The 16,238-nt window shown below is 35.8% G+C and overlaps 1 protein-coding gene across 1 annotated transcript in view; it reads right to left on the bottom strand.

Annotated features, from left to right (window-relative positions):
• Positions 1–15,524, bottom strand: part of NetA (Netrin-A) — a 136,311-nt gene extending 120,787 nt beyond the window's left edge. Inside the window, exon 1 of the mRNA XM_089090004.1 lies at positions 14,354–15,524. Within this exon, the coding sequence (XP_088946130.1) occupies positions 14,354–15,374 (1,021 nt within the window). The 5' untranslated portion in view covers positions 15,375–15,524. The remainder of the gene's footprint in view (positions 1–14,353) is intronic.
• Between the last annotated feature and the right edge of the window lie 714 nt (positions 15,525–16,238).

Below are 16,238 nucleotides of genomic sequence, written 5' to 3'. Positions count from 1 at the left end.
TTCTTCTTCATTTTGTTTATGCTTCCTCGTTTTCCATTTTTGTATGACAGGTTTTTGAACAGATCATGGTTGCAGCAGTAGCTGCAACCTAATAAAGAGCAAAGCGCATCCCATGGGAACCAAAAGTTAAAAAACGCGTTTTGAAAAAAAGAACTGCCTCATGAGAAAAAATCGTCTGACACTGTTTCAGGAATGGCAACTTTTATTTCGGCTCATCTTAAAAGTAAAATTTTATTGCGAAAAGAAATTTATGGTAATTTTACAAAATAAGCCTAAATCTCCTCGGAAATGGCGTTAGATCGATAAAAAGATGCACCACTGGAATCAGAATGGTTGGAAACCTTGAATTGGAGAATTACAGTCCCCCACCTTAAACATCAAGTAAAATCACTTTTTGTATCGGTGGCGCAAATGTCTCCTATTTTTCTCAGGATTAGCGGGTTACCAGAACATCAGTGAGCTCATATCTACATGCTTTTTGTAAATTCCACCATCTGCAAGTGCCTTATGACACTAAAAATTACACTTTTTGTGCCATTTCTCAAGGCGTAGGGCTAGCGGGCTACCAGAACATCGTAGACAGATGTTTAATAGCTCATATAAAATATATTGCTCATATCCACGTTCTTCTTATAAATTACACCCTCTGCAAGTGCCAAATGGCACTAAAAATAGCACTTTTGGAGCCAATTCTCAAGTGGAAAATCTGGGGCTAGTGGGCTACGAGCACTTCTTAGAAAGATGTTTGAAGGCTCATTTAAAAGCTATTGCTCATATCTACGTGCTTTTGCCAATTCTACCATCCATAGGTGTCATATAGCACTAAAATGGTATTTTTGGTGCCACTTCTTAAGTGGAAAAGCTCAGAAGCATAAAACGGTACCATTCTAATATTTATGGCCTAACACAGTTAAATGGCGGTTTGCAAGAACCCATCCCGTATACTCCTCCTTCCGGCCCCCTTATTAAGTTTCATAAATCATCTGCTCACCAGCAGGCTAATGCAACACTAGCAGGGCTAGCGGGTTACCAGAACATCACAGAGAGATGTTTAATGGCTCATTCGAATGGAAAAAAAATTGCTAGCGCCCTTTTCAAATGACCTAAAAGACTGAAGAGCAGCTAGCCCCCTCTCTTTGAACCCTCCCCCATAGTCGTCTGAACCAAATTTTGAGATAAACACTTTGTTCAATATAGTTCAAAGGTTCAATAAATACGCTTTTGGTGATGATATGACCCTCCATAGTCCCTGGGGAAAGGGATGTGCGCGGTATCAGGCGTATTGCTATCGGGCGCATCGGTATCGTGCGTGTCGGTATCCGGGCGTATTGATACAGCACATATAGGTATCGGGTGTGTTTTTTTTAAATCCTGGTTCTATGCCTTCTGTATAATTTTTTTTTTTTTTCAAAAACGGTTTTTCTGAGAGAATTATAAATACATAAATAAAGGTAAATATATGCTACAAACGTAAAATGTCCAACAGAAAAGAAACGCAAAAGAAGATCGTAATTCCCATTTTTGCCTTTCATAGATCAAATAGCGTTCCCAAACTCGGATTAACTGAGTTTTTTAAATCCCAGGTAAATTTCTAAATTGCACGTTTAAAAAGAAAAAGAGCAAACTTAAAACTCAGAGAAATGATCCATACACCCCTCCCCCTTGTTAAAAGCTTGATTGTTTTCCCGCGAGCCTCGTGATCACTATTTCTGCTCTTAGACTAGGAGACAGCTCAGTTATAGATGCGGAGAAGCTAAACCCCAAGAGTAATTATGTTGTTTTTCTTCTGTTTTTTTTTTCTTTCTTCTTTTAGGTGTGATAGGGATTTCGTGCTTCAAGAAAAGGTTTATAGGTCTAGGCGTCCATAATTTTTCACCCTTTAATGTAGGCTATTTTTACAAATTAGTTTTAGGCAAACCATAGTACGAACCTTGAGGGAAATCCCCAATCCCCTCCGTTAATATTTATGCATTCTTTCGAGGGGTCAGCAAGGACATTATTTCTGTTTAAAATAAATTATTCTTTTGGACGACCATAACTTATCACTTAAAAAAATTAAATGTTTTACAAGAGTAAAAATAGCGTACAAGTATTTTAGGAAAAACAATACTTTCTCAATAGTGGAGACTACCCCAAAGTGTATATTATCTAAAAACTAAAACATGAATGTTTATCAAAGATCATTAAAAATTTCACCACTTCAATTTTGGGCATCAAACAGTTCGTGGTAACGAACTGTAAGTAAGGAGGGACCCGGCTCAATGGTAACCGAAACTGTAGAAAACGGAATTTTGATACCAATAGATACACCAAAAGAATCAGATTTTAATGCTAATTTCAAATATATAAGTTTCATCAAGTTTAGTCCTACCTATCAAAAGTTACGCACATGAGAAAATTTGGCTGATTTTCGAAAAAAGGGGGAAAGACCCCTAAAAGTTATAGAACCTTAATGAAAATTTCACCATCATATTCAGAGTATCAGAAAACCCTACTGCGGAGATTTCAAGCTCCTATCTACAAAAACGTGAAATTTTGCATTTTTGCCAGAAGAAAGATCACGGATGCGTGTTTATTTGTTTGTTATTTTTTTTTTCCAGGAGTGATCGTATCGACCCAGTGGTCCTAGAATATCGTGGGAGGGCTCATTTGAACGGAAATTAAAAGTTCTAGTGCCCTTTTTAAGTAACCAAAAAAATGGAGGGCAACTAGGCCCCCTCCCATGCTCATTTTTTTCCCAAAGTCACCCGATCCAAATTTTCAGATAGCCATTTTGTTCAACATTGTCGAAAATATGATACCTATGTCTTTTAGGATGACTTAATCCCCCGAAGTCCCCGGGAGGAGGGCTGAAAGTTATGAACTTTACCCAATGTTAACGCATAGTATTGGTTATTGGAAAGTACACAGACGTTTTCAGAGGGGATTTTTTCTGGTAGGGGGGGGGGGGTCGGGGGTTATGTGGGAGGATCTTACCATGAATGAAGTTTTCATGGGAGAAGGGACATTGCTATGAAGGGGGCACCAGATTTCCCAGCATTATTTAAATAAAGATCAGAAATTATATATATAGGCCTATATATATATATATATATATATATATATATATATATATATATATATATACAGGGTATTCCAAAATGGTTGACTCCATTTTGTAGCCCAATAACTTTGGCAATCTTTGTTGGAATGACCTCAAATTCTCACAGCTTGTGTAGAAACGTTTCAAGTTTTTGTGTGTAATGTTTGGCATTTCTATCTTCTCAGATTAAGAAATGCCGTTCAATTCAAAAGAAAAGGCGTTTTGCGTCTTAGAGTACGCTCGGACTAAGTCACCTAAGACAGTGCAGCGTGCCTTCTTCACAAAATTTGCAAAGAAGACACCAACTAAAAAACAAATTAGGACTTGGCACCAAAAATTTCAAGAAAACGGCTGCTTATGCATACCTAAATCGCCAGGACGGCCATCAACATCAGCAGAGACAGTGGAGCAGGTTCGTGAAGCCTTCCTGCGTAGTCCTCGGAAGAGTGTTAGAAGAGCAAGTGTGGAAACCCACATTCCACAAACAACAGTTTGGCGAATTCTGAGGAAACGATTGCGATTTGAACCTTACAAGCTTCAGCTCGTTCAGGCCTTGAGGGAAGGTGATAAGCAAAAACGTAAAGAATTTTGTGTTGAAATGCTAGATAAACTCGAAGAAGACGATTTCGATGATCGGCTAGTCTTTAGTGATGAATCCACGTTTCACACGAGCGGCGAAGTTAATAAACATAATGTTCGCATTTGGGGCGAAGAAAATCCTCAAGCCACAGTTGAACACGAGAGGGACTCACCAAAAGTTAATGTGTTTTGTGCAATATCCAAGAAAAAAGTTTATAGGCCATTTTTCTTCGAAGAAATGTGAACGGAGATGTTTATCTTCAAATGCTTCAGAATTGGCTAATTGATCAACTCATAGAAAATGAAGACGAAAGTTTCATTTTTCAGCAGGATGGGGCTCCACCTCACTGGAAGCTCACTGTACGAGCCTACCTCAATGAAGTTCTGCCAGAGAGATGGATCGGTCGAGGTAGTGAAGAAGACGATTTGCTTCTGAAATGGACACCACGATCACCCGACCTTTCGCCGTGTGATTTTTTCCTCTGGGGTTATGTGAAAGGACTAGTCTTCGTACCTCCTCTTCCAGCTAACATTGAAGAACTGAAACAGAGAATTAAAGCTGCACTGGAGACTGTTACCGAAGACATGCTAAAGCGAGTTTGGCAAGAGCTCGAATACCGACTCGACGTTTGCAGAGTCACAGGCGGCGCTCATATTGAACCTTTATAAAAATCTGTCATAGAACCAACAAATATTTGTACTTTTCTTTGTAAATTTAATCAATAAAACATATGACCTTCAACATAAAGTGTATTTAGTTTCATTAAGATCCATCGAGTAGTTTCCGAGATATGGGCATTTAGAATAGGGTCAACCATTTTGGAACACCCTGTATATATATATATATATATATATATATATATATATATATATATATAAACAAGTTTTTCAACTGAAAGTAAGGAGCAACATCAAAACTTAAAACGACAGAAAACATTACGAACCATATGATTGGGTTCATCCCCTAGTGAATACCTCGCTCTTTAAGCCAAAGATTATTTAGTACTTTCGTAAGAGCTATTTATTCTAATTAACGCCATTTGTGATTAAGGGGTCATTTTTAAAGAATTGGAACAAAATTCGAACTTTAGCTTAAAGAGCAAGGTATTGACTAGGGGGTGAACTCTCTAATATACGTATTAAAAATATAAGAATATAGAGGTTCGTTACGTAAGTTAATTCGTAAGTTACGTATATTTATTACTAATAAAAACGTTCGTAAATAAAATTAAACAGGTTTTGAGAAAGCCATTTAACCAAATAAAAGTAAAATTCAAATTCAAATTTTTTTTTTATTATTCATGTACGGTGAGCCAAAATCAAAATCTGCATTAATTCAAAAACGTTCAAAAATTAAATAAGAAAAAACAAGTTTTTTTAACTGAAAGTAAGGAACGACGTTAAAACTTAAAACGAACAGAAATTATTCCGTATATGAAAGGGGCTGTCCCCTCCTCAACACCTCGCTCTTTACGCTAAAGTTTGACTTTGTCACAACTCTATTTTTTTTTAAACAATAAAAAAACTTTAGCGTAAAGAGCGAGGCGCTGAGGAGGGGACAGCCCCTTTCATATACGGAATAATTTCTGTTCGTTTTAACTTTTAACGTCGTTCCTTACTTTCAGTTAAAAAAAACTTGTTTTTTTTTATTTAATCCCGTTAAAGGACGTGGTTTTGAGGTCCTTAAGGAGGCATTTTGCTTTCTTTATTAAAGAATAGTTCATTAAGTATAAATTAATTGTATCTGAGATACCAATTAGAACTCAGAAGTCCTTTGGATGACTACCAGCCGGTACAAAATCAGTGAAAAAAAAATACACAAACAGTGAAAAAAAAAAAGAAAAACGCACAAACTCAGTATACATAGCTACAAAACACAGAAGAAACAACTAAATAAAGACACAAAAGGGATTTTCTTGGCAATTGTAGGAAGTATTATTGTCCTCAAACTCCTCTGGGGGATCTAACTTTCCATTCAAGAGATCAGAACGTTCATTATCTCAAACTACTACCATTACAATCCAAGCGTAAAATAAAACGAGGGTCAAGTTATCTGAAACTGAAACAACAATAGAAACTTTACGGGGTAAAATTACCGTTGCGCTACTTAAGTTTAATTAATTAAATTACTAGCAGTTTAAACATTTGCAAGAAAAAGCTCCAACTTAAAAACCAGCGTGGATTATGAAGGTGTTTAATGAATCTATCATTGATAAACGAATAACACTTCGGGAATCCCGAACTTTCACAGACAATTTTATGTCGAATATCTACTGTTGTAGCCTATTTGCTGGAGCGGCCTCCAGCCTCATGTTTGCCTCATGTTTGTAGTCCTAATCCTTGGTTCAGACTGCTGCGTTTTCACATAAAAACGGCTGTTTTGTCGGGATCCGTCGAATTTCATTCGTTTTATGATGCCAGTTTATGCGTCATAACGGTTCAACGGCTGCGTCGAAATATTGCTACTAAGCTGTTAAAAAACGTGTCCGTTAATTTGAATTGTAACACTTTTTTAACCATACAATGGAAATACCTGAGAAACTAACAGGTACTTGTATTTGTATGATATACCCCCTACCGCTCAAGAAGTGAAGTTAGGTTAATCCTAACAAAATATACCAAAAGTATGATAAAAATATAATACTTTAGAAACAAACTTGGACTATACATTTGCACATTAGGGGGGAGGGGGAAGTACAGTGGGTCTACATACAACATGTGTTAGCTACAGTTATTCTGATATATATTCTGATATAATGAAGTAAGAATTGTTTTCTGACTTCACACTGTCCAAATACTTTAACCCCACCCCACGCCCCTGATGTATATATATATATATATATATATATATATATATATATATATATATATATATATATATATATATATATATATATATATATATATATATATATATAGCCCATATTATATATTTCTCATCTATTCTGTAACTTCTCTTTGTTTTGTTTTTTTCACGCTAAGTATAGATAAAATAGCGAAAGAAACCGGTTTACAGTGCGTCAATGCATGAACAACTTGAGCGGTAGGGGGTATATCGTACAAGTACCAATTAACCATATTTATCAGAAATTGTCGATAACATGCGGGCCATTCAAAGAATTAATCAAATCCTCTAGGATATTCCCAGGGAAATGAACATAGAAAATAAAAATTGTATCATTAATTAGGCATACCTAGCCTAGGCTTAAACAAGCTAGCCTATTGAATGTTTTTTCCTACCTTATAGAACTTGCTTTAGCCTTTCCCAATGCCTATTCTGTTTCCACATGTCATACAAGTTTTCGCGCTTCAACACCTGCAACGAACCGTTTCCATGTGAACATTTTTGCGATTTTCCTTCATCCGTTATCCGTGAGCCGTTTTGTGTTCAAAAAATCGCTTCAGTGTAAGCCCAAGGTAACGAGTTTTATCAATACAACCAAACACATAAGAGATGCAGCAATTCTTAAATTTTAGTATAAAAAATGTCGTGCCAAATATAAGGTAGTGTAATGCTAGAACCAACTCTAAATTCTCATGCCTCATATTTACAAGTTCGATGATTTTACAAATATAATCAGACATATAAATATAATTTAAATAAGAGCTATCATACCTTACAGTAAAAAAATTTGTCAAGTATAAGATAGTGTAGTGCTGGAACCACCTCTAGATTCTCATGCCTCATATTTACAAGTCCAATGTTTTTACAAATATAATCAAACACACACACACACACATATATATATATATATATATATATATATATATATATATATATATATATATATATATATATATATATATATAAAATTCAAATAAGAATTATCATATCTTTTAGTAAAAATAGTTTTGCCGAGTATAAGATATTATAGTACTGGAACCACCTCTAGATTCTCATACCTCATATTTACATGTGCAATGGTTTTACAAATATAATCAAACATGTATATATGTATATATATATATATATATATATATATATATATATATATATATATATATATATATATATATATATATATATATATATATATATATATATATATATATATATAATTAAAATAAGAATTATCAAATATCTTAGTAAAAAATGTTTTGCCGAGTATAAGATAGTGCAGTGCTGGAACCATCTCTAGATTCTCATGCCTCATATTTACAAGTCCAAAGGTTTTACAAATATGATCAAAATATAAACATAGTTAAATAAGAACTATCATTCCGATTGCCAAGCATTCAATGGGGTAGTTTTGTCCATTTACTTTTAGAGAAAAATCAATTCGGAAATAAGCAGTGAAGAAACCATCAAAAAGCTAATCCAAAAAGTGAAATTACACAGCTTTAAATTGCTATTTAGCACTTCTGGACTTGGGAACCCATTAATTTTTCTTTCAATCTTAGAATCTTTCTAATCAATTTTGCGGACATCCAAATAATCCGCGGAATTTAGATTAAACATCTAAAGTCAAGAATGAATTGGAATTTTCCCTTGCTACATCGATTTCTGATCAATAGAAATATTTAAAAGAATGTGTCTATTGGATATAGGAATGGCAAACGAATGGCACGTGCTGAGTAATTGCACTGCCAACTAGTAAAAGCATTTAGCATTTAGCGCATTTAGCAGGGACTTAATATCAATTTTCCTTGGGGAGGGGGATTCCCTTGTCATTAACTTTAATAATTAAGCCATCAGATTGCAATGTTTTTATAGCAGCCAAATCAATTATCTCCAACTACAAATACATACCCAGATAAAGAATGGGAGGGAAGTCTCCCCCAGAAAGGATCCCACAGTTCTCCTTAACAAAAAAAATTGTGGCCAACTATTATTATTTTTTTCAAATTTAGGATCTCTCCCCTACGGAGGAAATACTCTGATCGTTTTCCCTAGAGTTGAACAGTTGGGATATAATAGCTTTTTCTCCACATTTTTGGGAGGGCAACTGCCCCTTTGGCCCCCTAAACGACGCCCCTGACCCCTATGTACACACTCCGAAGAATAACCTTCAAAAAGATTTACCAAAACTGCAAAAACATAGACAATTTCTGATACAAAGTTTTTTTTCAATTAGGTTACCAGCTATCTTCTAGGGGAAATGTTCGTTCCCAAATGGCGTCATTTGGCGGTGGTGGCTTGCGCCCCTATGTTTTTTGCTTCCCGCCCTGGATTTTGAAAATACCCTGTTATAAGTATTTTCATTGAAAATACTTTTTTTTGTATTTTCATTGAGAAAAATGAAAAACTTGCTCCCTTCCCCCGCAAAAAAAACTTTGATGAGCTAATAAATAAGACTGTCTCAACCCCCGCTCCATTCCCAAGATAAGGTATACGATGTGCAGAGCTACAATATAATAATTTATGTACATATTTATTGTGAACGAAAATCATTCTTTTTCGTCATTTTGACGAATCGCAATTGTTTTCTATATATTCAGAACATAACCAAAATTTGAGGATGGGGGGGGGTCCCCACTTTGTGTCAAGATTAATAATAAATGTCTCAAAAAGAGAAAACTTCTTGGTAAATAGAGTAAAACAGTGAAGTTTCTGTAGTTTGCTTCTCCTCCTAAACCTAACAAAATTTTTGGCCATCGAATTGCCCCCCCCCCATATAAAACCTAAAATGATGTGCATGACCAAATTAAAATTTGAACTGATGTATTAAGGAAAATTCCATTAAAATTTAATGTTAGAAGTATTGCTATATATACCTGTATACAGAAAATAAGAGTCAATATACTCAATAGCCGGGAGGGGGATCCTCTTCTCCTTCCAAGGGTCTTACCTGTATGAATCTAAAGCTATCAATGACAAAGCTACTAATTTTGTTATTTTACGCAAAAAGACAAAGAGGCTAATCATTTACCTCACTGTGAGTCACCGACAAAGTCTAGGCAAATGTTTTAATCCCTAAATTTATCGTATTTTTTGCTTCTAGGAATAGTTGAGGTTTAGGGAAGCTAAACACAGCCTTTCCAGAAATAAATTGAGAAACGCACTTTACCGGAAGAGTAAATTTTCGGTACAAAAATCCCAATGTAGGCTAATTCAGTTGTACTTGGGAGAAGCAGCCGATCCACGATTGCCAATTTTGATAAATACATTTACAAAATACAATAGTTTGCAAAATACATAGGTTTACCTATACCCAAGACCGTATCCACATGGGGTGAAAGGGTTTGAACCCCCCTCCCCCAAATGTTCGTCCGACTCGTAAAAACGTAATAAAATTGAATATAAAAAAATTTTTGATGTGTTTTTAAAGTTTTTTTGTAAAACCCCCTCCAAAAAATTCTTTTGTATCCCCCCCCCAAAGAAAAGTCCTGGATACGGCCCTGCCTATACCTATAGGTATTCACAGGTATACGTATATAAAAATACATATACATAGGAAACATACGTTAGCTATCTGGTGCAATATTTACCCGATATAGAACTGGAAATCAGTCAACCAAAATGGTATTTATGACCATTGGATTACAGCGGAATAAGTTTAAAGAGCTTTCAGCGCCATGTATGAATTAAATAAAAAAAAACAAGTTTTTTAAACTGAAAGTAAGGAGCGACATTAAAACTTAAAACGAACATAAATTAGTCCGTATATGAATGGGGCTGTCCCCTCTCTCACCGCCTTGCTCTTTACGCTAAAGTTTTTTATTGTTTTAAAAAATAAAGGTGTGAGACAGAGTCAAACTTTAGCGTAAAGAGCAAGGCGTTGAGGAGGGGACAGCCCTTTTCATATACGGAATAATTTCTGTTCGTTTTAAGTTTTAATGTCGCTCCTTACTTTCAGTTTAAAAAACCAGTTTTTTTTATTTAATTTCTGATCGTTTTTTAGTTAATGCAGCTTTTTTTTGGTTCACCATCATTGAATAAGTAAACAAAATTTTGTTCCAATTCTTTAAAAATGACCCCTTAATCACAAAGGCCGTTAATTAGAATAAATAGCTCTTATGAAAGTACTAAAAAATCTTTGGCTTAAAGAGCGAGGCATTAACTAGAAGGTGAACCCAATCATATAGCTAATATTTTTTTTTTCGTTTTAAGTTTTGATGTTGCTCCTTACTTTCAGTTGAAAAAATTGTTTTTTATATATTTAATTTCTGATTTTTTTTTTCAAATAATGAAGGGAAATACGGCGCCCCCTTCATAGCAATGTCCCTTCCCCCATGAAAACTTCCTTCATGATAAGATCCTCCCATATAACCCCCGACCCCCCCCCCCCCCCCACTACCAGAAAAAATTCCCCCTGAAAACGTCTGTATAATTTCCAATAACCAATACTATATGTTAACATAGGATAAAGTTCATAACTTTAAGCCCTCCCCCTGGGGGCTTCGAGGGATTAAGTCATCCTAAAAGACATAGTTATAATGTTTTCGACCATGCTGAACAAAATGGCTATCTCAAAATTTTATCGGGTGACTTTGGGGAAAAAATGAGCGTGGGAGGGGGCCTAGTTGCCTTCCATTTTTTTTTTGGTCACTTAAAAAAGGCACTAGAACTTTTAATTTTCGTTCCAATGAGTCCTTCCACTATATTCTAGGACCACTGGGTCGATACGATCACCCCTGGGGAAAAGAAAAAAAAAAAACAAAAAAACAAATAAACACGCACCCGTGATCTTTCTTCTGGCAAAAAATGCAAAATTCCACATTTTTGTAGATAAGATCTTGAAACCACAACAGTAGGGTTCTGTTATACGTTTAATATTATGGTGTGATTTTCATTAAAGTTCTATAGCTTTTAGGGGGTCTTTTTCCCTTTTTCCGAAAATTAGTGAAATTTTCTCAGGCTCGTAACTTTTGATAAGTAGTACGAAGCTTAATGAAACTTATATATTTGAAATCTCACTTAAAATTTGATTTTTTTGATGCTTCTATTTTTATCAAAATTCCGTTTTTTAGAGTTTCGGTTAACATTGAGCCGGGTCGCTCCTTACTTACAGTTCGTTAAAACGAACTGTTTGATTTAGGGATTGATTCTGGGAGATGTTCTGATTTTGGCTAGAACTCAAAACCATAGCTCTGATCACATAATGACACTTATGGGCAGTTACAGCAAAACTGCCCCCTTGCCCCCCCCCCCCCCGAAACGACGCCTCTGTATGCATGTTATCTATTTTTTTTTCTTGCTTAAATAAGTGCTTTTACATACGCAGCTTTGTCGTACGATTTTGTTTCTATGAAATAAAAAAAAAAATGTCACAATAAAACGTGGAATTTGGAACTAGTAATGTATCTCTTTTCCCTCCAAGAGTTTAAATTCGCCATCGTTAACTAGGATATAAGCAACTCAGAGGTCCGCCGTTTTCGCTTAACACCAAAGAAATGCTGCAATATAGAACCGCGTTGTGGATGTTCAAAAAGAAAGCAGAAATAAAACCTCTATGAATTGTTATCAGAAAGGGTAACTCAGATGAACGTAGCTTGTAATTAAATCAGACCCATGGAACAGGGAGGCTAGATTTGGAACTGTTCCTTGGTACCTCTTGTATTTTTATATTTTTCTAACGTTTTCTTGTATTTTTCAAATTATTACCCCGGTTGTGGTAGCTTTTTTGAAGTCGTCCCCATGAAATGTCTCACGCCCCTTCTCCGATCTGCCGAAAGAAATCTCTCTTTACGCTTAGCAGACTCCAACTTAGATTCAATGCCAACTAACCTATAAGAAGATCTTTCACAAATGATGATTCAAGAATATATTTCTGTAACTTCGGCTTTTTAGTTAGTTTAAAGTCAACTTTGAAATGCACCCTATAAACTATTCTAATGGAAAACTCAATATGACCGAACACAATATGAATTTTCTTAAGGGTTCTGCGCTCAAAAAAGCGTTAGTCGCTACTTTCAACAGCATTTTTACACGGAGTAAATTTTGGAGGACAAAAAACGTCAGAATATTTACATCTTCAAGATTGTTCAACAATATATGATATCCTCAGCCCCCCTCCCTCACTGTTTTTACATGTCACACAACATCATTAATACGAAGACGCAGTTTTTTGTCAAAAATGGATTTAATTTTTAACATTATGTTTCTTTCATTACAAAAGGCACTAAATGTAGCAATTTTCTTTAAGATGAGCCCTTAAACAGCTCTCTGAGCTGGCAGTGGAAAAAAAAAAGAAAAAAAGAGGTGCTACCCATACAAAAGAGTGATTTCCTTGTTGTTCAAACAAGGGGGCTGTAAGTTTTCGGCCATGACAATTCTAATAGTGTACTTTTTATTTCGATCTGACACCATATGTTAGGGGTTTCAGGCCAATTTTGAAATTTCCGTAAATTGGTTTTCAAATTTGCATTTTTCCAGTAAGACTAAGCGAGATAATAGTTACCATTCCAGAATCGGCTGCAAATGGTAATCTTTTTTTTCACTTGCCAGTTTTTATTAAAATACATTTTTTATTTTTTGGTTACTATGGGCCGTGGTTCGATTTTTACTAGGGTGCGGCTACTGTTGTAACCACGATAGGTGATGTTAACCAACTAGTATATAAAATTTAGAGCATAAAGGGCGTTAGTATAGCTAACAAGCCTAACATATTTTGAAATTGATATTCTAGTGATAAACGTTCTTGTCAAAGGATTGATATCAATTAGGATTTTGATATTAATTAGGATTGATATTATCTAGGGAAAATCAGAAAAGAGGCGAAATTACAAAGCAGGAAAAAACAAGGGAAAGAGTGTCGGTAAGATGGATTTCTGTTCAAAACATATTTTTTTAGATTAACTGATTTTCAGACTAGGTCACTCTGAGAGCTATGTTTTCGTAGTCTGATCAGGGTAATGCACTTGTAACAGGAATTCAATTTGGCATAATATCGGAGTAATAGCTTTTTATATATACTAAATCGACCGAGAAGGTGCCCACTCTCAAAAATCCCGTACACCGGGTGGCACGTACCATGCGTGGCGGAGAAGTGTCAAGCACGGCATAAGTGTGCCAAGCGTGGTGGAACTGTGTCAAGCGTGTCGGAACTATGCCAAGCGTGGTGGAACTGTGTCAAGCGTGGCGGAACTATGCCAAGCCTAGTAGAACTGTGTGGCACAAGTGGCGTTCCAAGATTTTCACCAGGTGGAGAGCAGTGGACACCCCCTTCAAATCGATGAAATGACATTCAAATGAGAGGTACGATAAAATTATGAATTATTGCAAATGTTAAATAGAAGCAGCCTATGCATGCTGAGCAACAAAGATCTCAATTTCATTATTTGAAAATATGGGTGTTTGCATAGACTATTGGATGGATAGCTTACCCACAAGCGTGAGAGGGTATACCGAGGCAATCCTGTTGCAAGATTCCTTTTCTAATTAAACACTATAGTAACAAATAATATACCATTTGGTTCCCCATTCACACTGTTTACATTCTTCGCCGTGATTATTGCATCCCAGCCCCTCCCTGTACTATGTACAAATTTTCAGAGATGTTTATTATTTTTCAAATGGCGTTATTTGACCCTATGATATAAACAAGTAGACAAAATAATGCGAACAAAAAGAATGAAGCAAATGTTTCAAACATGGAATACGGCTATTCCCACTAATTAAGGGGGTGCAATTGTCAGGGTAGCGACTGTAATTTTAGGAAGCATGTTAAATTGAGAATCTAATGGGAGAAATGTTACACCAGGAATATATCATGTTGAAGGCGAATATTCCAATACAAAAAAAAATCATACCTTTGCATTCATTGGCTTCCCTGGCAGTGGCCCTGCCCCAAGGGCGATCAAAATGAAATGGCTTACACTTTTCACAATCACGGCCAGCTGTATTATGTTTACAATCACACGTTAATGACCCATCTCGACCTACCATACACCTTGAGGCGTGGCCATTACACTTACAACGGCCGCCGACGGCCAGATCCGCAACAGAATAATATGAAGATTCCCTTAATATTGCCTCATTCTCTTTAATAACCTCATCGCCGTACGGATATAGTCGATGGAAAATTATTTTTATATCTGTTGCTGTTACCCAATCTTGTAACACTGGACTGTGGTCGAAATCGTAGGCACTTGGTCGATTTTCCATGGTGCTAAATGCGATTCTCGAACCAGCTAAAGGATCAATTGTGGAATGTGCATCAGTGCACAGCGCTTCTTGCTCATTAGCTTTCGTGATTATTGCCCTATTTGGTCTCCCATAAACTTTTCGGCATTGAGATGAGTAAAATTGAAATGGCAACCAAGATTTACCATAATCCATACTTTTATAGACAGCCAACGAGTCCGGTTTCTGGGAGCAAAAAAGCAGACTTACAAATGTGAGCTCGTATTTTTTACCCAGAGATAACAACAGGGTGACATTATCAGACGAACCAGGCATTTGTGGTTCAGATTGCCAGCATGTTACATTATTGGCATTGTGGAGATCGGTTAGATAAAACGCCGGGTGACGCTTTTTGGTATTCGCCGAGTCGCATATTTGACATTGTCTTTGTTTCTCCCCCTTTTCATCCACTGTATTAAAACAATGCCTTGTGGGTGGGTTGCCGCACGTAGACGAGGTGAGCACTTCACGTCCGAATGCGATATTTTCAAAATCTGGTAAACACCGTTTTGGTTTTAAACCACCGTTTAGAGATTCTTCATAACAAGGATCCTCACTCTTGCGTCCATTAAATGTCACCAAATTCGACATGGAATTTTGACACAATGCAACTACAGCTAGTGATAGCACAACAACAAACACCGCCATTTTCACAATCACTGACTAGTAAAATTCACATGTTTCAAATTGAAATCAAATCCTGTTATGGCAGTAGTGACACTATTTGACCAATGGCCTGTCACTGACTGACAACAGTCCCACCCACCAACGCTAACATCAAATCATAAAGTGGCATTGCTGTTTGAACTAAGTCGAAACTGAGATAAGACTAATCTCTCCGTTATGAATGACGAATATTTGTTGAGCGCGAGAGATGTGTTCAGCGCGGGCGCCCCCCTTTCTTCAGGGGTTTAGCCCCGAGTTGAAAACATTTTGAAAAGGAACGAAATAAAACAATTTCAATAAGGGATAAAAGAAACATAATATGACGAAATGATAAGACACGGAGAATTACTAAATGAAAGAATGTTGTAGACAGCGTGAGGTAAATTGTGCTTACGCAGGCCATTAGGGATATATATATATATATATATATATATATATATATATATATAAAATATATATATATATATATATATATATATATATATATATATATAGACACAATATATATATATATATATATATATATATATATATATATATATATATATATATATATATATATATATATATATATATATATATATATATATATATATATATAGCCGCGCGTGTATTTGCTGTTGTAATCAAAATCCAAAAACATGTAGAAAATTAAAATGAAAAGCAAAGACACGGACGGTTAGAAGATATACGAAAACGATAATTAGAGCATGTTAAAAACGAAAATGAAGAGCAATGACACACGCGGCTAGAAGAGCAAAGAGACACGCGGCTAGAAGACCTGCGACGCAGAGCATGTGAGCAAGTCTTTTTAAAAATATTCGATTATTTAAGCTAGTCCGATTT

This window comes from Artemia sp. Qi Xiang Cuo, chromosome 1 (assembly GCF_049724085.1).
Source record: "Artemia sp. Qi Xiang Cuo chromosome 1, ASM4972408v1, whole genome shotgun sequence".
Classification (NCBI taxonomy): Eukaryota; Metazoa; Arthropoda; class Branchiopoda; order Anostraca; family Artemiidae; genus Artemia; species Artemia sp. Qi Xiang Cuo.
The sequence above is the reverse complement of the archived record's forward strand: the minus strand, read 5'-3'. Positions and strand labels throughout refer to the sequence as shown.